We start from the raw sequence: 22,645 nt of genomic DNA, 5'->3' as shown, positions 1-22,645 counted from the left end.
ATAAATTAAATTATAGTTACTTGTGAATTATTTTGGTTACAGATGTTCAGTAACAAGCACAAAGTTAGACATCCTTATTAAACAAAACATTTTATTCAAGAATTCCACAAAATAATACCTTAAAATAGGCTATATAATTTGCATAAAACAGTCAAAATGTCAATGTCTACAATTATTTCAGAAAACAATTAGAACAGGTTTGGTTCATTAAAAAAAAATGACAAAAATTATTTTGAATACAAAAATTCAGAATTGCAAAACTAATTTGTCTGAATAACACTATAAAGCCACTGTGACACATGAAAAAGAATATATACAAAATGTTTTCGGGTTTGATCATCGTAATTGCATTTACATTATTACAAAGTGACTTGACTGCTTGATATTCTTTTACTCCCTACAAAATGACAATATCCCTATAAAACCCTCAAGACATCATTTATGATGTTTCTGCAACCTGCTAAACCTGCCTGTGTCTTTACTCAAGTCACAAATTGTATATCATTTTTAAATAAAACAAAACATATATACACAATCAATTCCCAGTGAAGGTTGTAAATAATATTTCTGCATGTCACAACTGTCACATGTAGAGCAGTGCACAGATTCTCAGTGGATACCAAGACAAATAAGAAATGTCTGTTGTGCTTATAAATGAATATGGAAGCTTCGCACTAACACCCGTGTTTCACTTTAGGCACATGTAAGACCCGTAATACTTTTGTTCATCTTCAGAACACAAATGAAGAGCTTTTTGATTAAATCAAAATCAATTTCTGTCCTTTGACAGCTACGTAACTACCACTTTGACGCTTCAGAAAGTTCATAAAGAGATCGTAAAACTAATCGAGTTGAGCGGTTTAGTCCACATTTTCTGAAGAGACTCGATCGCTTTATATGTTTAATTTAGGCTTTAGCAAACGTAAACAGAAGCTCAAGCGTACATACAAACCTTATTGGTTCTTGCTGAAGCTCAAACGTGCTGCGTAACACGAGAATGAACCTCATTGGTTCCCGCAAGTCAATTGAACATGCTTGAGCTTCCGTTACACAACTGACGTGTGAGTTGATGAATGTTTATAAATGAATAAATTAAATCTGTTCATCATATAAAGGATCGAGTCTCGTCAGAAATATGGATCTCTTATGGATTACGATCTCTTTATGAACTTTTTGAAGCGTCAAAGTGTCGGTTGATGGCTGTCAATGGAGGGTCAGAAAGCTCTCAGATTTCATCAGAAATATCTTCATTTGTGTTTTGAAGATGAACGAAAGTCTTACGGGTCTGGAACGACATGAGGGCGAGTAATTAATGACAGAATTTTAATGTTTTGGTTGAAATAACCCTTTTACTCTTTCCTAGTCATTGACGAAATGTTCCGGCAATCCATGTTTTCACTGTTATACGGTAGGGGGCGCTATTGCGCATGTTTTGAAAGAGTACAGAATCTCCGGATCCAAAAACAAGCGAAGAAAAAGCAGAAACAGCATCAAACATTCAACAGCACATAAATCAAAACTGCCTAATGTTACTGAATGAAATGTCGACCCAGGAAGAGGTACAGGACTGTGATGCTTTGGGAGTGTCGATGGACTAGTCTTTAACAAAAATGCGATTTTCTCAGCTTTTACTTCGAATTTTTGTGTACATTTTTTTTGGGTGAAACTTACTCATTATTCAAGTGTTGATAAAAAAAATGGATAAAATAAAATGTTTTTTTTGTTTGTTTGTTTTCAAAGCAGAGGCTCATTCTTTTAATATATTGTAGGTTCAGATATTCTTACAACAAAATATTCTGGAGGCCATGAAAGTTTTTTTTTTTTTTTTAAATGATCAAAGAAGCTGGTGTTGGCTAGCAACTTTTTAAAAATAAAAATCGCTGGCGGGAAAGAGTTAAACTTGGGGAACATTTTTATGATATAAAAAGAAGTGACCGAAGTGGGCATCTGTCATTGAGCTACATCATCATCATCATCATCATCATCATCATCATCATCACCAGCATAAAGTTCATCTATTGAGGTTGAGTGTAGGATGACCGATGTAGATCTCCATCCAGTTTAGCCAGCTATAAAAACAAAGGCAGAAAAAGTCAGTAAAATATGCCAGAAAGATGTAAAGCTTTGCACATTTTAAAGGAAAGTTCTGTTTTTGACAGTATTTGTTATATAATGTTCTCAAGTATTGCATCTGTAATGCATAGCCAAAAGTTTATCTAGACAACTTTATTGTTCAAACACTGTTTTTACTAAATAATTCACAACTTTAGCAAAAAAATATTTAACACATTTCTGCTTTTAAACCTTCCGGAACAGAATCAGTTCAGTTCCATACATGAGTTAATGTAACTGTGGTTTAGGTATCATTTATTTTGTATAAATTTATATTTATATATATTTATTTATATTTATATTTTATATATATTTTGTATACAATTATATTAAATTTACATTAAAACCATAATTGGCATTATGCCACAAATTATGTTATTTTAGTATGTTTTTACATAATATTATAATATTTAATATTTAGAATTTCAATTTTCATTTTATATTTTTTCATCTAACAATCATATTTGATATTATTTCAGCTTTATTTCAATTACAGACAATAATTTCAATTATTTGGTTTTAATTAACAATAGCAACACTGGCCAGAATGAGAAGTTTTTAAGGCTTAATTTCAATAAATGTAACGATAATAATTGCAATAATAATTGCAACGCTGCTGTTGACTGAGCTTAACTTGTATTAAACCTAGAACATTCCCTAAAGATTTCTTTTAAATAGGAGAATTCAGACTTATGTTTTCCGTTTATTATTATATTGTTGCATGTGCATTTGAATTCTTGCATTACATTTTGTTTTTCAATTTATATTTATTTATATTTTTCAATATAAATGGTAATAATAAAACCATATTTAATATAATTTTTATGTTATAAAATATATTTGTATGATACTTATCAGCCTATTGACAATATTTATTAACGCCAATATTTGTGTTTTATAACAGCTGCAGAATTCCTGTCTGCAGGAGTGAATAATACCTGTGCTGGCGAGGACACACGTCTTCTTGCATTCTTCTTCTGTCTGGAAACGGTTGTCGTTGCCCTGACAGCCTCCGTACCAGAACTGAGCACAGGCGTTTGCCTGTTTGTCGTAGTACCAGCGAATGATGTAGTCTCTACAGGAACCCTGACTGATACTGAGCAGACACCGAGGATCCAGGGGAGCTGATTCTGACAAACCGCAGAAGAAGAGAAAGTAAGATCAGTTCACTATTATGCTTTTTTACACTATCAACTGTCTTTAGCGTGTAATGTTGCTGTTTGAGCATGAAAAAGCTCTGAGTTATCCTCTATATCAGTGTCACAGTCTCTGAACTCCCTGAAACGCCTCCATTGTAGTCTTGATTTTTCTTCCGGGTACGAACGTCACAATATTCCTCATTTAAATAATTCAACCTACAAATAGAAGGCATACGCAAAAAAGGGGCGAGGCTTGGTTGAGTTAGTAGTGTGTTGAAACTCATGGTTAAGGGGGCGTGACATTTACGAAACACGCTTGAAGCGGTTGACCAATCACAGCACACCGGTCCTTCCAACCAATCAGAGCACATTGTGCTTTTTAGAGGGAGGGGCTTCATAGAGACAGGAACTAAACCAGAGTGTTACTGACAGACTGGAAGAGAGGTGCTGCAATAATGTAAAATGTGTGAAAAATAAGACCCCAAAAACAAATCAAGACTTTATAGAAGGGCATAATAGGAGTAAATGACCAAATTTTCCATTTAGCTGGAGAATGTTGGTGTGTAGTGCATTGTGTTTCCTTATTACCTTTTATCACTACAGGACGAGGCTTTGCGTTCACATTCACCGAGGTAGAATGTGTCGACACTGATGAAGATACTGATACCGATGATGACGAAGAGGTTCCTTGCTGTACAGGTTGGACGGTCTTATTGACAACAGCAATGGTGCCTCCACTTTGAGTTCGTGTCTTTGTGTCATGATCCTCTGCGTCATAGTCATTCTCCCCCTGCACAGCAGCCACAACACACACTCAGACAAGCGCCCTGCTTCAAATCACTTTGCATGTGTTTACAGTATAAATGAAATTCACAGTAAGTTAGTTTATGTGAGTTGACCTGTGTTTTGAGAGGGCCGGGGTTGATGGGAAGAGGTATGCTGTGTCCTCTGCCTCTGGTGTGACCGGTCACCGCCGATCTGTCCAGTGCCTCCTGAAATCTGTTCCCATAAACACTGTTCCCGTTTGAGTAAATGTCTTTTTGGCCGTTGTTGTAGACATAGCCGTTGTTTCCGTTCAAGCCGTTGGTGATCTTGTTGAAGAAGAGGGCCCCGTTCTCATCCTCACAGAACTGGCTAACCAGCTTAGACTCCAGAGCTGCGTAAAGACACGAACACAGAGCAAGATGCGGTTCATTTGAGCTTGAAACTGTTGAAATGACGACCTTTAGTTTTGCATTTAGGACTCTTCGTGATGACTTGCTGATACAAAATGAAGCAACATCATGAATATTGCGATCTTAAACACGTATCATTAAACTAAACATGAGTTAAGACTTGTTTAGGGATGTTTAAATAGTGTCTCTGATTTAAAAATCTGGAAAAAATTGTTAAAATTGGTAAGATTCATTCATTTTAGGGAATCAGTTCAAAATGTCCATTTCAATGAATCGATTCAGAGCTTTACAAATGTTTGCACCACTCATATGCCACTCAGAACTCAGAACGCCACTTATGTTTTTCATTTATTCATTTTTATATGTACTGTATTGTTAAATTGGTGCATGTGCATAAAAATAGTTAAATATATAAAATGAGAAAACATGCCTTGATTATTTTAACTCGATTTTTGCTGTATTTTAATTCTTGCATTACACATTTTCAGTATAATTGGTGACAATGGCTGTTATAAAAACATATATTTAATAAAATTTTATCATTTATTATTTTGTTTTATAAAATATAATTGACAATATTCAACATCGTCGTTTTATAAAAACATTGTATAAAAATTAGCTTTAATATTGTATTTAATACAATTTTATTATTTAATATTTTAAAATGTCATTTCTATTATATTTTCAGCCTATTGACTATTACATATATATGTCAGTATTTTATAACAATCATTGTATAAAAATATGTTTTTTTTATCATTTCATATTTCATTATCGCATTATAATTCAGCCGATTGACAAGATTCAGTATTGACATCATTTGTTTTATAACAAGAAATATATAAAAATTATATTTAATAAAATTTTATTCTTTGTTATTTTATATTTTAAATAATCATTGTATTATATTTTTCAGCCTATTAACTATTATATATGCCAAAATTTATGTTTTATAACAATCATTGTATACAAAATATATTTATTTGTTTTATTATTACCTTTAATAAAATGTATTGTTTATTATTTTATATTATTAAATATAGATATTTTAGTTATCACCCAGGCCAATATGCATGCAGTTAAAAATACATAATCATTTCTCTGTGCATATAGGCTATTTATCTTTTATAACACTCATTGTAAACAAAATATATGTATTTGTTTTATTACATTTAATACAATTTATTGTTTACTATTATATATTATAAAATATGATTTTTTAGTTATATCACCCAAGCCAATATGTAGTTAAAAATACATAAGCTAATCATTTCTCTGTGCATATAGGCTATTTTTCTTCCACGCTCACCTGGCAGCGTGTTGTAGTCATCAATGAGGAACATGTGTTCACTGTCAGGGTCAGAGGCGATGAGGTTGAGCTCCCTCAGGAACTCTGCTTGTGTGGGGTCAGAGGTGTTCACGATACCCAGCGCATACATCTCGATATTCGCCACTTGAGCCTCACGTACCGCAATATCCAGCTTAACGGATTCCCTTTTATCCGTTTGTCCATCCGTAATGACGATGGCTACTTTCCTGACACCGTTCCTGGCGCTGTAAAAGGCCTCTTGTGTGGCTTTGCGGATGGCAGTGCCAGTATAGGTGCCCTCTCCCATGTAAGGCATGTTCCTGATCGCCTTCTTGACGTCCTGCTTTGTCATATACCTGGCCAGGTTAAACTCCAGATGGACTTCCAAACTGTAAATAATGAGACCAATTCTCGTGGCGTTACGGCCCACTGTGACACGGTCCACCAAGGCTGTGACAAAGTCCTTGATGATCTCAAAGTTTTCCGGGCCCACGCTCTCAGAGCTGTCAATCACAAACACCAGCTCCATGGGCCTTTCCTTGCACTTGATTCCACATCCTAGAAATATACAGTCATATCATGACGCACCTGTTATTTCATTATCAAATCATTTGATTTGCCATTTTTAAAACCCAAGACTCACCACAAATCTCCTTGATCAGCTTGATTATGTCTTCTCTCTGAAAAATCATTAAAAAATTACTGAATTTGCTAATATTTACAATAGAGACAGAGCGCAACGCGTCACAATCTGAAGACCACGCCCACCAAGGGGGAAAACAATCCAACCGTCTCCATTGATTTTTCTGTCTTTTGTTAGAAGCAAGAAATGACAAGGAGGCAGCCTCTCGCAATGCAAAGTCAATGGAGACGGTTGGATTGTCCTATCCTAACAAACCACACATCAATGGAAAGCTTATTTATTCAGCTTTCAGGCGATGTATAAATCTCAATTGCAAAAAAATTACCCATGTGACTGTTTTTTTTACTGGTTATTTACAATGCATATGGTATCATTGCATTCCTAAATTTAACATCTAAAATGAATCTACAATTGAAAAGATGTGAATGTATTTGATCTTACCGTGAGTCCTTGTTCGCCCTTGAATCCTGGTCTTCCCTAATGGAGGAGATTTAAACACTCATTAAACACACTAATGTACAATGTGATTTAGTATTTACACTGTCTGCTCTTTGCACAAACGATGGTTTATAGTGACTAAATGAACTCACTGCTAGTCCTGGAGTCCCTGGGTCACCAAAGTCACCTTTGGTTCCTTTAAAGCCCCTTTCCCCAGGAAAACCACGATCACCCTGCAGGACAGAGAGACATACAGATGTATGGGGTCATATTATTGACATATCAGTGATTTTAAAACCATAGAATTTTTATACCTGAGGTACACTTAAAATAGACTATTTTTCATCAAAAAATAATTCATCTTTCTGACCCTTTTTTTTCATTTAGATCTGAACTAAGCAGGGTGCTTTTATACTGCTGTGCCTTTAAGAGTGTGTTCACACTTGGCATGCTGGTTGGATTAAAACGAACACTTGTGCGATTGTTCATTTGAATAAGTGTGAACACTGCCATCTGAACCCTGGTGCGCACCAAACAAGTGGACCGAGACCCCTGAAAAGATGGGTCTCGCTCCGTTTCCAAACGAACTCTGGTGCGGTTCAACTGAAATATGAACGCAACATGATGCAAAGACCAAAAACAGGACATGATGTCACAAGATGCGACCCTAAAAAGGACAGAATGCTGTTTGTTCCTCTTTATAGTCGTGATGTTGCCCATCAAAGGCACCAGAACCGCGTCTCCTCACTGCAGATCTTGGTTTGTGTGTGTGATGGAGGGATTCCTGACGCTGTTTTGACTCCTTTACACATTTCATAAGCTCTTCACGAGTTCTCAGCTGCTCAAAATACCATCATATGTCGGCTACACACATACAACGAGCACATTTATCCCAGCACACAGCATTGTTTTGGATATTCAGTAAGTTCTGTCGCGAGATATACGTAATAAAAGCCGACCAATCAGGTTGTGAACACATCCCTATGCCTTTAGGTTCGCTGTTAAAATGGCAATGTGAATGCTAAGTGGACCAGGACTAAATGAAACCAAGTGAACTGAACTACAAGTGTGAACACACACTAATGTAACATCTTTATAACTCCTCCATCTTCTTTAGTTAGTCTCACCTTGGAGCCTGGAAGTCCTTCTCCTGATGGGCCCCTCGGCCCTGTCACTCCAGGACCCCCATGATCACCCTGATGGATTCAACAAACTATTTTATTTTTTAAACCAGGTTATCATGACTTGGACACGATGCCATTACATTCCAGTAGAGGTGGGATGATTTTACTGCTGATTTAAAATGACATCATGACAATTATATCTTTTCTTTATTTCGTTTAAAAGGTGTCTTGATTTTTATTTAAAGTACACTACCAGTCAAAATTAGGAATAATTGAGATTTGTTATGTTTTTGTCTCTCATGCTCATTAAGGCTGTATTTATTTGATCAAAATACTGTACAACAGTAATATTGTGGAATATTATTGTATATTTATAAGAATAAATACATACATATTTATTCCTGAGATGGTTAAGCTGAATTTTCAGCATCATTACTCCAGTCTACAGTGTCACATGATCCTTCAGAAATCATTCTAAATATGCTGATTTGGTGTTCAGTTATCATCAATTATTATTTTTAGTTATTAATAATTTAGTTATTATTAGCAATGTTGAAAAATGTAAAGTTTTCAACATTGATAATAATAAGAAATGTTTTTTGAGCATCAAATCCGCATATTATAATGATTTCTGAAGGATCATGTGACACTGAAAACTGGAGTAATGATGCTGAAAAATCAGCTTTGATCACAGGAATAATAAATAAAAACAACGGTTATTTTAAATTGCAGTAATATTTCACAATTTTACTGTATTTTTCTAACAAATAAAATGCAGCCTTGGTGAGTATAAAAAACGTCTAAAACATTAGAAAATCTTGATTATCCAAAACTTTTGACTGGTAATCTATATTTTGAATTGTTTGGTTGAAAACGACTGCTGAAAAATATCAATGTATAATTATTTTAGCTGTATTAAATTAACCTACTTTGGGTCCCTGAATACCTTCCCCTGGGGGTCCCTGTGGCCCCGGAGGACCTGGTCTTCCCATGTTACCCTGAAACAGCAATAAAGCAGGATCAATAAGGGCAGAACAGACAGCTTGTCTTCCTCAATCTCCACAGCAACACAGACAGACTCCCAATGCATGCTTGTTCAGGCCGTGCGGCATCACAGGTTCAATTACTGTAGTCAGGGAGATTTATGGGAATGAATATCAATCTTACCGGCTGTCCCTGCAGTCCTTCACCAGGTGGTCCTGGCAAACCAGGCAAACCCCTGAACCCAACATCTCCCTGAAGAGAAAGTAAAGTTTCACCAAAACCACCATTTAAATTCATTCCTACTATGCAGCACATTTTCATGTTCCCATTTTAATATATTGAACTCAATATTTCCGTATTAATTGCCACACAATCATTAGTTTGCTTTCTTTTATCACAATAATCAAGTCAAATGTGACTTTTAAATAATTTAACTACTTTTTATAAGTTAGACATGGTAACAAAAAAATCCCATTAACATCTACTCTACTCAAACCAATGATAAACTAGCAAAATGTAAATATTGGCCTTTTTTTATTATTATTGCAAGTGCTTCCTAATTTTTTTTGTCCTTTTTCTAATATGAATATTTTTTAAACAATTTTTTATTTTTTTTAGGAATATTGATTTAATTTATAATCAGTTTTTACTGGCCGTTTTCTGTCTTCAGTATCACATTGCATCCTGATAGTCTTTTGTCAAATCCATAACTAACAATCAAATGCCACTTCTTTCATGACATCATCCTCCAGGAAGTGACATCATTAAGTGAAATCAACAAAACCAAATGTCATTAAGTATTATCAGTGGGTTATCAATGTATTCTGTGATGTGTTGTGCTATTAACTCTAAAACATCCCATCATGATCGATACATTTATAGAAATGTCAGTTCTGATAATATCAGCATTTCAAAGGATGGTTAAAAAAATACCTAGTACTTCCTTAGTAGGTTATAATGACATAGCTCCTTTCCATTCTTGTCATTTTGTAATTAATCAAGTCATAATTAATAAAGTTTAAGTGTCCAAACACACTGAAAGTCAGAAATGACCCTCATACGTCATCATAAATACATGCTGTGCCAGGTTCAAGTGGTAACTTCACCTTTGGTCCAGGAACACCGATGCCCTCGGGGCCGGGCTCACCTGATGGGCCTGGAAAACCAGGCAGACCCTGTGGAAGGTAAACACACATGCTCATATGCCTTGCAACAAACCTTTGTAAGGGAAATATGATAAAAATGACTTAAGAAATATGTCTTTTGAGTGATGTATAAGCATTAGGTCACAAGATCTCGCGATATTAGAACGTGGCGATTATTTCTCGTCGAGCTGAAAGCTGTCTCGCGATATCAGTAATGAAGGAGTTGAGTTTGTGGCAAAACCTTTTACAGTGCTTGCTTGTTTGGCCAATATTAAACAAGTATTTGATCATGCTGTGAAGTGTAACAACAGCAATCACCAGGTCATTGCAGGCAATTGTTATACTACGTAATGTACAGAAGTTGATTATTGTCTAGGATATTACAGTATGTATTTTAACAGTGTTGATCAATAAAACCATATGATTACTTGCTTTTGATACTTTATTTGAACCAATTGTTATTGCCTCATTGTTATTATATATGTATTTTAGGCTGTTGTTTACTATTTTTATTACCACAAAAATATGATCTGATTACTCAATCCACATAATCGACAGAATACTTGATTGTCGTTAGTGACAGCCCTGATAAGTTAAAACATTTCAAAATGCACCTGCTTTGTTTTGTATTTTGTGACTTTCAGTCACATATTTTGTCATTGAAGATTACTTAAAAATAGTGTTAAAATATTGTCTTCTCGTGAACTCAATATCATGTATAGTCTCGTCTCGTGAGCCGTGTGTATCGTCACACCCCCTAATGATGCTTTAAATAAGCATGTAAAATTTGCTTACCACTGGACCAGGGAATCCTTCACCTTTAGGCCCAAATGGTCCGGGAGGGCCTGGGTTACCTCGATCACCCTAAATGTGATAAGGGAGGATAAATATAAATGAATATGTATTTATCTATAAGAAGACTCTTATGTTCACCAAGGCTGCATTTATTTGATCAAAAATACAGTAAAAACGGCAATGTTGTGAAATATTATTACAATTTAAATTTATTATAACTGAGCAGCAAATCAGTCTGTTAGAATGATTTCTGAAGGATCATGTGACACTGGAGTAATGATGCTGAAAAGTTAGCTTTGCATCACAGGAATAAATTACATTTTAAAATATTTTCAAAAACAGTGTATATTTCACAAGATTACTGTTTTTACTGTGTTTTTGGTCAAATAAATGCATTATTCCGAACTTTTCACTGGTTATATCTCATTCCTTTTGCTCATTTTCTTCACTGTCCTACAGATTAAAAAGTCGCACCTTTGGACCAGGCAAGCCGTAACCAGTCTCTCCAATCGGTCCGGGAGGACCCGTGGGACCCACATCACCCTGTAGGCACAAGGAGATGATGAGGTCATCGCATTACTTAACTCTCTTTTATTGCTAAGTTGGCAACGATGAATGTGAAATAGAAACGTTCTGATTCATTGTGCTGGCAGTGGGCCTGTAAGGAGGGGCTCAGTTGTAGTAGCTTGGCTTTGTTACCTTTGATCCTGCAATAGCTCGTCCAGGAAATCCCGGCATGCCCAGTCTTCCTGGTGTGCCTGGCTCTCCCTGAAAAGCAGTATAATGTTTCTATGATGTAACTGCATTACCTCTAAAACCACAAGCATTGTGTTGCACTGTTACTTCAAACAATGATTGGTTTTGTAAGCTTGGAGCCATATCATATTCATATTTAGTTCCTTTAGTTATTCCCTATAGAGCACAACAATAAGGTTTTGGAAACAGAAGCCTCATTCTTTTTCTCCCTAAACTTTTGAATTTGCAAAAAAAACTTTTAAATATTTTACAATAAGCGTTCAAAAGAAACTACTTCCAGAACCAAAGTTGCACTCTATTTTTGTTGTTGATATTCTCACCTTTGCTCCTGAGGGGCCACTTATGCCAGGAGAACCTGGCAACCCTCGAATGCCCCGTTGGCCCTGATCTCCCTATTAAGATTACAACATAGAACATCAATCAACTCATACTGTAGGTTATAATGACATATGATACTTTTTTGACATCCACCCAGATGACAATCACAAGACGCTCATATAGAAAGAAACTCTGGCACATATTGAATATTAAAAAGATGAATAAATAAAGTACCTTCTCTCCTTGAGTGCCAATTCCAGGAGCCCCTTCAGGTCCCCTCAAACCCGATGCCCCAGGCTCACCCTGATTGAAGTGAAGCACAATGGAAGGAATATAGATCCAGATTTACTAACAGGGCAAATTAGCATGAGAGAGCAATTCCCAAAAAATCGCAGATGGGAGTGTAAAGTTCTGCACGTGATCTACTGACAAATTAAAGAACACAGCCGGATCATTTCCATAATGACCATTGCAATCCACCAAGAGCAGAGCAAATTAGCGTCTGGTTTAAAGTCCCCCAGTTGTCAATAATTGTATCCCTTTTAACTCTTCTTTGATCACCAAAATGACATATTTAATGTTTTTTTCCTGTGATTTTTTTTTTCTTTCTACATGCTTTAAAATAGCTTGAATGTAACTCTACACCCTTGCTTCATTTAGTATACACGGAACCATGAATATGCTAATTAGCTCCGCCTCCACTCCCTCACACCAGCTCAGAGATTCCCTCGGTCAACTTACTGGGATAAACACAATGGTATCGCTCTTTACAACATCAGCACTTAACGTAATTAATATGATTAGCCTTTTGCTTGACTGTGTTATCAAACAGCTGTGGTGTTTGCTAATGTTAAAATATACCGGGATAACCTGGCTTCTCTTGAGACTCCACTGCTTTAGAGCGGTCATAGTTAATGATAGTTAAACTCGCCCGTACTTCTTTTTTCCCCTGCAGTTTTAAAGAGAAAATCCTCAGCAATGGTGTTGACTTATGAATTTGCACATGGTTTGTCTTAAAGCATATTAAAAACACCACATAAACAACATTGAAAACTTGATTTTCACCACAGGGCGACTTTAAGACATGCTTTTTTGGGGGGGGGGCTGTAAATAATGGTGCAAACACCAGTAAATTGACGAGCGCAAACCTTTGTAAATCACCTTGCATGATTTATTTAAATACTCTCCTCCCATAAATGTTGCATCTGAAAGGGAAACTCCTACAAATGCATATGCAATAAGGAATATGCAAAAAATAACCCTGTCCACGCCTTTTCAGTGCTAATTTTGTCTTTAGTAAATCCTGACAGTCGTTTTTTTACACCAAAAGAGGGTTTGCGCTGGTGCAAGATGCTTGTAAATCTGGCCTATAATGTCTTCCCCATTAGGTTTTGTAATGCATTTAATATCCGGTTCACTAATTCATTAACTTATTTGCTCCGAGACAAATCTAATATCCAAGAGAATATTAGATGTTAGATGACCTCAGAGCAGTCCAGACGTCAGAAAGTTGAGTTACCTTTTGTCCCGGAGCACCGTCCTCCCCGGGAAGTCCAGGTACCCCGGCCAGGCCAGATGAACCAGGCTCACCCTGAAGAAATAATATCAGTACTTAGTAAGGATGTGCCAGAAACCAAATACTATGTTCAAAAAGGAAATGATGCACACTACGGAGCCCCTAAAGGGACATGAGATATGAGATGGCAAGAAAACATATATTTCAATGCTTTTGCGTTCTCACAGTTATATAGTTGGGCAATTATGTTGTATATAATGTGCGGACATCATGGAGCTGCTATCAATATGCAGGTTTTGAAATCGTTTTTGTATGGACGCTCGCTTTTCACTTTCCCTTTCCAGTTCACGATCACGCGTATTCTGTGTAGGGAGCGGCTACTGACCACACACTTTACAAGATAAGATATTTGTCAATGACGTTCAGGATCTGTTGCGCACCAAATCCTCCGACCGTCATCTCTACTTACTGGCTTCACGTGATAAGTGAGATCTGATGTACTGTAATGTAACCGACTACCACAGCAAGCCTAACCATGTCCCTTTAGGGGCTCCGTAGAATGCGTTATTCATTTTCTGTGCCTTTTTCCGAATTCTGAATTTGGCTTCGGGCTCATCCCTAGTATCACCTAAATTCTTCATCATGGTCTTAAATTAGCTTCCATCCTGAATGGCCCATTCCTTCGTTGAGCTTATTAAGAATACAAACCTTTGGTCCGGATTCGCCCTGCCCTCTCTCTCCCGGCGCCCCCATCTCTCCTGGTAAACCTTGTTCTCCCTAGAAAAATGGAAATAGTCAGAAGATTGAGGCAAAAACAAATTGAACACTTTGCCATTGATTTACGTTATTCTCTTCAATCTTTAGCAGTACCAACCTTGGGACCAGGGAAGCCCTCTCCTGGTGTTCCTCTTCCTCCCGGAGGCCCTCTCGGACCCTCAACACCCTGATATTGAGAAATATTACATTAGAAAACCTAACATTTAAGATCGCTAATAATAATTGTGCTAGAAATAATAATTTCCTTTTGCATTCAAAAAATTTTTTTTGGGGTTTTACTATAAGATAATGGGATTTTTGGGTGAGGGATATATATATATATATATATATATATATACAGTATATATACAGTAGTGGCCATAAGTGATGCCCGGAGGGGATCATTGTTTTTAATGACTCTACAAATCAAAATATGAGGAAAATATTATTGGCAAAAAAAGGTTAACCACAGCTACAGGTTTTATTTTACTATGCCAAAAAAATAATAATATATGCATAGAAACCCTCACAGGAAAAAGCAGACATTGACTACCACATAATCGGTTATTAATATTTAGTTGGTTCTCTCTTGTTTGATGTCCGCACAATTTGGCATGATTCACTGATTCATTTTCACAAATCAATCAATTGACTCCAAAAATAATAAAAAAAATGTAACAAATTTGTAATAATATTTGAATAAAGGTTGAAGATGTACATTTTCCTAAGCTGGACATCACTTTTGGCCACTACTATTATTATTTAATGCATTATGCATTCATTGATTAACTGAAATTAGTGTTAATTAGTGAATTACTTTCAAATACATCAAAATGGCACACTGAGTTTAGGCTTGTATGTTTAACCTTTTAAAATAATAAACAAAATAATAGACCAGGAGCCCAATCCTGCTTCAAGAGAATAGACTATAAACTGTCTGTTATGACAAGGTGCTATGGAAGCTTGTTTCCACCACAGAATAAAACATTTTAAGAGATAATTGCGACTTTTTATCTCACAATTGCGAGTTTACATCTCGCAATTCTGAGTTTATTTCTCAGAATTTTGAGATATAAAGTCAGAATTGCGTGTTATAAAGTCAGAATTGCGAGATATAAAGTCAGAATTGCGTGAAATAAAGTCGCAATTGCGTCTTATAAAGTCATAATTCTGACTTTTTTTCTCGCAATTGCGACTTTATATCACGCAATTCTGACTTTATAATACGCAATTGGGAGATATAAAGTCAGAATTGCATGATATAAAGTCGCAATTGTGTGTTATAAAGTCAGAATTGTGAGATAAAAAGTCCGTCTTTTTTTCCCCTTAGAATTGGACTTTATATCTCACAATTGTGAGTTTATATGTCACAATTCTGAGAAAATATGTCAGAATTGCGAGATATAAACTCGCAATCGCGTGTTATAAAGTCAGAATTGCGTGATATAAAGTCGCAATTGCGAGAAAAAAAGTCAGAATTCTGACTTTATAACACGCAATTCTGACTTTATATCTCGCAATTCTGACTTTATTTCACAAAATTCTGACTTTATATCTCGCAATTCTGACTTTATAACACGCAATTGCGACTTTATTTCACGCAATTCTGACTTTGTATCTCGCAATTCTGAGAAATAAAGTCGCCATTATCATTTCAATTTTTTTATTTTGTGGCGGAAACAAGCTTCCATAAGGTGCAGTTTAACTGATAAGGACAACATTATATGCTATAAAATAATTAATGTCAATTCATGTACATTTTCTTATTTCATTGAACCCTATAAAAGTCAAGGAAGGACTCATTGTATCACCTTTTCACCCTGAATGCCAAGGCCTGTGAGTCCAAGTGGTCCTGGCAAACCTGGAGGCCCCAGCTCACCCTGAGGACACAGAGAGGATGGACGGCACTAAATAAAACAGCTCTAAAATATCCTGAAAATGAACTTATGAGAATAATAACCTGTATATTCTGAGCATTGACTGGTGTTTCATAATACTCAGTAGGTGAGCAGGACTCATTTTTTCCCACAGTAATTTGAGCTGTATCTGCCCTTTCTCGCCCTCTATCACGGCCCAATCAGTCCCCAGCATTTAAGTGGACATGTATGGCCACTTTACAAACTTCATTAAGCCTTTTGTGTGAGACAGATGGTGTGGTTGTGTGAAGCCCATTCATGGGCTGATATATTTACAGCCCACCTTATCGCCTTTGATTCCCGGGCCCGGCTGTCCTCTTGGTCCCTTCGGCCCCTCCAGGCCCCGGTCCCCCTGTCAAACAAAAGAGCAGTGTCAGACCAGTGTCTCTGAAATGCCAACCTCCCATTCAGATGCATTTACTGCACTGCTCGTATTGCTTCTTTGTCCATAGAAAAGGTTCACTCTAGGATTTACGACTGATAATAATACAGTACAATCCCTAAATGAGGGAAATTGTTGTTCTTTCAAAGTGGCTCAATTTGTCTGATGGCTGGTTGAACTAATAAGGATTCAATTAGAGCTGGATTTGTTGATCTTGGTTTTATTTTAATATAATAAACACTGCTAAACAGTGATCAAAATAAAACCTTCACCACTGATGAATTCCAGTATTATGATGTAGTATTTGTTAATATTTTAATTAGCTTTTATTTTTAAAAATGTTTTAGTTTTCATTTTAATATTTTTTTTATTTAATTTAAGTTTTTATTAATTTTGTTATTGGCTTTTATCATTTTTATTAGTTTTAAAAAATATTTCTATTTAGCTTTTATTTTTTATTAATTTTAGTACTTCTTATTTAAACGTATTTATTTCAGTTAGTTGCTATGCCAACATTTCTAGTATTTACGTTTTTCTTATAACATTTATAATTTATTTGATTTCAGCTTAATTGAAATTTTAGCTATGTTTAAATCGTTGCTCGTGGCTGTGAGGTAAACTAAAGCCTATTGGCTATTTAAAGAAATTGACGAGCCATTTAATATGTCCCGCCCCAATTTCCTGTTTTAGTAGGAAGTACATCAACACAGGAAAAGAAGTTGCGCTTGACAAACATTTCGTGACGAGATGTTTTAAAGGCCCACTGAAGTGCCTTGAAACGCGCAGCATTATTTAATGTGTTGAACTAATTTCCACTGAAACAGGAAGTCCTGGAATCACGCGTTTCCCGGCGTTCATATCACAGCTCGGCCAGAGCCGCTGTGCTCGGTAAAGCCGCCGCAGTTTCCACCAAATCTCCAACGTTTCTCCTCCATTCCTCCATATCACTTTAAAATATAGCATTCTGTGCAGAACTGGAGCAGACTGTGTGTTCCTTCGCCCCAATGGAAAGCGAAACGTTGTCGTGGTCTGAATCGTTCCCTATATAGTGCACTATGTGTCATTCACCATGTAGAAAATAAATGTGCGAACCAATTTCAGCTGCAGCTTCAGCGTCTATTTAAAATGTAAGGCGGCGAGACGCATTAGATTCTAGAGAGCATTTGATTGGACAGAAAATCTGATGAGAAGTTGAAGTGCAGAGTGATGATGTCATCAAAATCATTGATCCATATTGGTGGAAGTGAGAGACTGTACGTTTTGAATGCTTATATCTTCTAAATGCAAATTGTGTCATTGTTTTGGAGCACACTAGATTATAGATAACAGCAAGGCTAACATATTCATACTAAAAGGCAAAAAACTTCCATTTTGATTTCATGGGGACTTTAATAATGAACTTAAGAAGCAAAAATGGTCTTAGATCTGGTAAGTGCAAAATGTATAAATGAATCGGTTCAGAACTTGAATTTGTTTGCATCATCATGATATATTGCATACTTAATATCATCATAAAGTAATGATATAATTTAGTTTAGCTACTGTATGCAGGTTTTCAAAGCGCTGAGGTTCAGAAATACAGAAGGTCTCTGACGTGAATCAAGTTTCTCTGCTATATTTTTCATTTATGGTTACATTTTATACGCAGGTCTGGCTTTGATGTAGATCTCGTTAGATGCTAACATTAGACAGATTACAAAGAGGCTTAACAGAGTTCAAGGAAATGGTCTCGTGTCCTCCGGCTGGTAATGCTCAGCTAATTTACCTGTGAACATACAGTAATTAATAGCTTTGGGTTTTGAAATGAGGATTTACCAGGGGACTCTGAGCCTCTAATGAGGTATATTGTAAAAAAAAAAAAAATGACAGTCTTGAATTTGTTTACTTAGATCTTCTCAGATTGCTTTTGGCTGCTACAAATCTCCAGCTAGATTAAAGAGCAGAGAGTGACATTAGTGAGAACATGTCTGTTTTTGGGCTAACCTTACCTTTGGACCTGGAAAACCCTCTCCTTGTGGTCCTTTCTCACCTTGAACCCCCTGTGGCCCTTGAGGCCCCTGATTTGATGAAGAAATGTGAAGAAAAATGTCATGTAGCACCACAATGCAAGAACATCATCTAATCACAATTATAATAAGCCTAAGTAAAGAATTGATTCTTGTATCTTAAAGTGGTTTTTGCATGCTGAGTTTCAGGCCTAAACAGAGTGTGCTGCATTTTCTGCGCCGATTTTGTGGGGAAAATCTGTTAAATGATTTTAAATAAATGTGTTAAATGGAGCTACATTGTTATTAAATTAGCCAAAATATTTAATAATTTAGCATGCAAGGGACAGGGGCATGTGTAGATCTTTGTGCATTACGATTGTGTACAAACCTCTGGGTATGAATTCAGTGTGGGCTGATTAATAAACTGAATATTGTTTATTTGCTTTGTATACTTACAGGCAGACCTGGCTCGCCGATGCCCGGTGGACCCGGAGGACCTGATCTCCCCTGAAATCCCATATCTCCCTGCAGACGGATCAGAGTGAACAATTCAGGAGAAAGAGTAAGAAATATAAAATAGGACTGCATATATGAGAATCACCACAACCATTACTATCTATGTCAAGTTTAAAAATATAGACAAATAGACAAAACCATATAAATGAATCATATAATATTTGATAGACCGGCCTTTTATGGCTCATATAATATGATATAGTGAGAATATGGAGCTATTTGTGTTAAATCGTCTGTAACCATGGGTAATATGTTGATACTGAATTGATGGTTATCGGAAACCAAATCCAACAAATCCCAAATTCTTCTTTTTTGTTGTTTTATTCAGAGGCCCAAACTGAGAAAAAATATGCAATTTGGTGCAATTGCTGTTTTGGCCAAAAATTAAGATGAAATTCTGATAGCAGACTAGTTACATAAAATGCATATAAATGTCAGTTGTGACTCTATATCACCCAATAATATGTCTTAGGATAATATTTGAATTCTTAGTTTTATGATCAAAGCTCTGTAGCTTTAATTTTGAGGGGCAAAACATATAATGCAGTGCAAAACAATTATGATTCAAAGGCCTTATGGATCATATTTGATACTCACATTTTAACATGTTAAAAAAAAAAAAAAAAGCTGTATGCAGTAAATATTCATCTTGAAATATTTCTAACGATATAAAAGCTATTCTTTCGTTTACTTTTCAAAAATAAGACATTAATGGGGACATTTTTACAATTATACTAAAAGATCTTTTACTTGCTACTAAACTATCAATCAGACGACAAAAGGCATGTAGTAGATTGTGTGCAACAGGCTTTTCAGTAAAGTTTTGATCGTTATCATTTTAATATGATAATATGATACAGAAGGCTTTATAGGGTTAAATTAAAGTCTGTAATTTATGTTTTTTTGTTTTGTTTTTTCCTTTCCATGGTTAATGAGCCACCTAAACTGGTTAGATAAATTGTTAGACCAGCTAACAATCTCAGGCTGGATGTTTTTTTTTCCCTTTTCCTTTCCTTTCCATGGTTAATGAGCCACCTAACCTGGTTATGTGGCTCATTAACCATGGAAAGGAAAGGAAAAGGGAAAAAAAAACATCCAGCCTGAGATTGTTAGCTGGTCTAAACTGGTATTATGGTGGTTTATCAGGGGTGCGTTTCCCCAGTTCTGTCGTTACCAACACAATTCAGCAGAACTTGCAACCATAGTTGGCTAATGATGCTTTTAGGAAAAGTGAACTGAAAAGTGACCCAAACTTTTCAAGGCTGAGAGACCAGTAAATCAGCTTAGGCGTTTGTTTTTACAGCTTTAAAGGCTGATTGTTTGTGGTAATTTTGGAGAATTTAAGTGTATTTAAATATAAAAGATATATGCGGCTGACCTTTGTTCCAGGAAGTCCAATTCCAATGTCGCCCTGTATTCCAGGTGGGCCAGCAGGGCCACGCTCACCCTGTGATTAATTACAAACAAAAGCAACAAATATCTAAGTCATTATATCACATTCATTATTATGTATGGAAACAATTTTTCATTGTGTAAAATCTATATCCAAAAAGACATAAGAGTTTCTTAGGAGAACCTTTATCAGGTAGTAAGTATTATATAAATTAAGGTTTAAGTTTAAATTCAAGTTGTCATCTCAGAGAAACACTGAAGGAATGTTCTGTGTTCAGTATAACTTAAGCTGTGAGGACAGTATCCGTGTCATGCTGTTGATGCTGCGTCCCTCAATTTTTACAAACATAACTTAAAATGGTGCTGACATAAATCCACTTACAATGGATCCACTTCCAGTGAAAGCACATGACTGTCAACAAGATGAATTTATTTTCAGCAGGCCACGGATTCAAGAACATTCCTTTTACATAACCTTCAGTCAGAATGCTATATGATGTACATGAAAATGATGACAGTCAAACTCATACTAATACTACCACCACAAAAAAAGCATATATATATATATATATATATATATATATATATACACTCACCTAAAGGATTATTAGGAACACCATACTAATACTGTGTTTGACCCCCTTTCGCCTTCAGAACTGCCTTCATTCTACGTGGCATTGATTCAACAAGGTGCTGAAAGCATTCTTTAGAAATGTTGGCCCATATTGATAGGATAGCATCTTGCAGTTGATGGAGATTTGTGGGATGCACATCCAGGGCACAAAGCTCCCGTTCCACCACATCCCAAAGATGCTCTATTGGGTTGAGATCTGGTGACTGTGGGGGCCATTTTAGTACAGTGAACTCATTGTCATGTTCAAGAAACCAATTTGAAATGATTCAAGCTTTGTGACATGGTGCATTATCCTGCTGGAAGTAGCCATCAGAGGATGGGTACATGGTGGTCATAAAGGGATGGACATGGTCAGAAACAATGCTCAGGTAGGCCGTGGCATTTAAACAATGCCCAATTGGCACTAAGGGGCCTAAAGTGTGCCAAGAAAACATCCCCCACACCATTACACCACCACCACCAGCCTGCACAGTGGTAACAAGGCATGATGGATCCATGTTCTCATTCTGTTTACGCCAAATTCATCTGAATGTCTCAACAGAAATCGAGACTCATCAGACCAGGCAACATTTTTCCAGTCTTCAACTGTCCAATTTTGGTGAGCTCGTGCAAATTGTAGCCTCTTTTTCCTATTTGTAGTGGAGATGAGTGGTACCCAGTGGGGTCTTCTGCTGTTGTAGCCCATCCGCCTCAAGGTTGTGCGTGTTGTGACTTCACAAATGCTTTGCTGCATACCTCGGTTGTAACGAGTGGTTATTTCAGTCAAAGTTGCTCTTCTATCAGCTTGAATCAGTCGGCCCATTCTCCTCTGACCTCTAGCATCAACAAGGCATTTTCGCCCACAGGACTGACGCATACAGGATGTTTTTCCCTTTTCACACCATTCTTTGTAAACGCTAGAAATGGTTGTGCGTGAAAATCCCAGTAACTGAGCAGATTGTGAAATACTCAGACCGGCCCGTCTGGCACCAACAACCATGCCATGCTCAAAATTGCTTAAATCACCTTTCTTTCCCATTCTGACATTCAGTTTGGAGTTCAGGAGATTGTCTTGAACAGGACCACACCCCTAAATGCATTGAAGCAACTGCCATGTGATTGGTTGATTAGATAATTGCATTAATGAGAAATTGAACAGGTGTTCCTAATTATCCTTTAGGTGAGTGTATATATATATGAAGACTTCAGGTGCAAAAGCCTCTAATTGCCATCTGAAATTTTCTTCTAGAATGATCATTTTCATCAAGCTTGTATATAAGTTCAGTAATTTCACTTTAATGACAATTAATTGGTAATTTTCATTGAAATAACTGAACATAAATATACAAGCTTGATAAAAATGATCATTCTAGAAGAAAATTTCAGATGTCACTTTTACATCTGAAGTCTTCATATATATATGGAAATGTCACCTATATCACCTCAAACCTAAAAAAAACAAAAAAAAACCCTAATAATTATTATAAAGAGGGATTAGAGTCTGAACCAGAAATGTTAGAGTCTTTACTATTCCTGTCCATATTTAAGGCATTGTTCAATCTGTTTGTGCATTATCGGCTTATTTTAAGCATAATTTTCAAATAGGACCATATAGTTGCTGTTAAAAA

At 36.2% G+C, this 22,645-nt stretch overlaps 1 protein-coding gene across 1 annotated transcript in view; it reads right to left on the bottom strand.

Annotated features, from left to right (window-relative positions):
* Nucleotides 1-74: 74 nt before the first annotated feature.
* col28a2a (collagen, type XXVIII, alpha 2a) overlaps nt 75-22,645 on the bottom strand; it is a 45,876-nt gene continuing 23,305 nt past the window's right edge. The window contains exons 12-36 of the mRNA XM_084421581.1: nt 20,391-20,459; nt 18,953-19,021; nt 18,497-18,565; nt 16,410-16,478; nt 16,022-16,090; nt 14,329-14,397; nt 14,163-14,231; nt 13,458-13,529; nt 12,173-12,241; nt 11,941-12,012; nt 11,564-11,632; nt 11,339-11,407; nt 10,865-10,933; nt 10,031-10,099; nt 9,108-9,176; nt 8,870-8,938; nt 7,944-8,012; nt 6,969-7,049; nt 6,820-6,855; nt 6,379-6,415; nt 5,736-6,293; nt 4,151-4,407; nt 3,840-4,041; nt 3,051-3,242; nt 75-2,069 (exon numbers count right to left, since the gene is read on the bottom strand). Of these exons, the coding sequence (XP_084277707.1) occupies nt 2,062-2,069; nt 3,051-3,242; nt 3,840-4,041; nt 4,151-4,407; nt 5,736-6,293; nt 6,379-6,415; nt 6,820-6,855; nt 6,969-7,049; nt 7,944-8,012; nt 8,870-8,938; nt 9,108-9,176; nt 10,031-10,099; nt 10,865-10,933; nt 11,339-11,407; nt 11,564-11,632; nt 11,941-12,012; nt 12,173-12,241; nt 13,458-13,529; nt 14,163-14,231; nt 14,329-14,397; nt 16,022-16,090; nt 16,410-16,478; nt 18,497-18,565; nt 18,953-19,021; nt 20,391-20,459 (2,550 nt within the window). The 3' untranslated portion in view covers nt 75-2,061. The remainder of the gene's footprint in view (nt 2,070-3,050; nt 3,243-3,839; nt 4,042-4,150; nt 4,408-5,735; nt 6,294-6,378; nt 6,416-6,819; nt 6,856-6,968; nt 7,050-7,943; nt 8,013-8,869; nt 8,939-9,107; nt 9,177-10,030; nt 10,100-10,864; nt 10,934-11,338; nt 11,408-11,563; nt 11,633-11,940; nt 12,013-12,172; nt 12,242-13,457; nt 13,530-14,162; nt 14,232-14,328; nt 14,398-16,021; nt 16,091-16,409; nt 16,479-18,496; nt 18,566-18,952; nt 19,022-20,390; nt 20,460-22,645) is intronic.

This window comes from Rutilus rutilus (genome assembly GCF_951802725.1).
Source record: "Rutilus rutilus genome assembly, chromosome: 10".
NCBI lineage: Eukaryota > Metazoa > Chordata > Actinopteri > Cypriniformes > Leuciscidae > Rutilus > Rutilus rutilus.
Note: the sequence above shows the minus strand (reverse complement) of the source record. Positions and strands in the feature narration are given on the sequence as shown.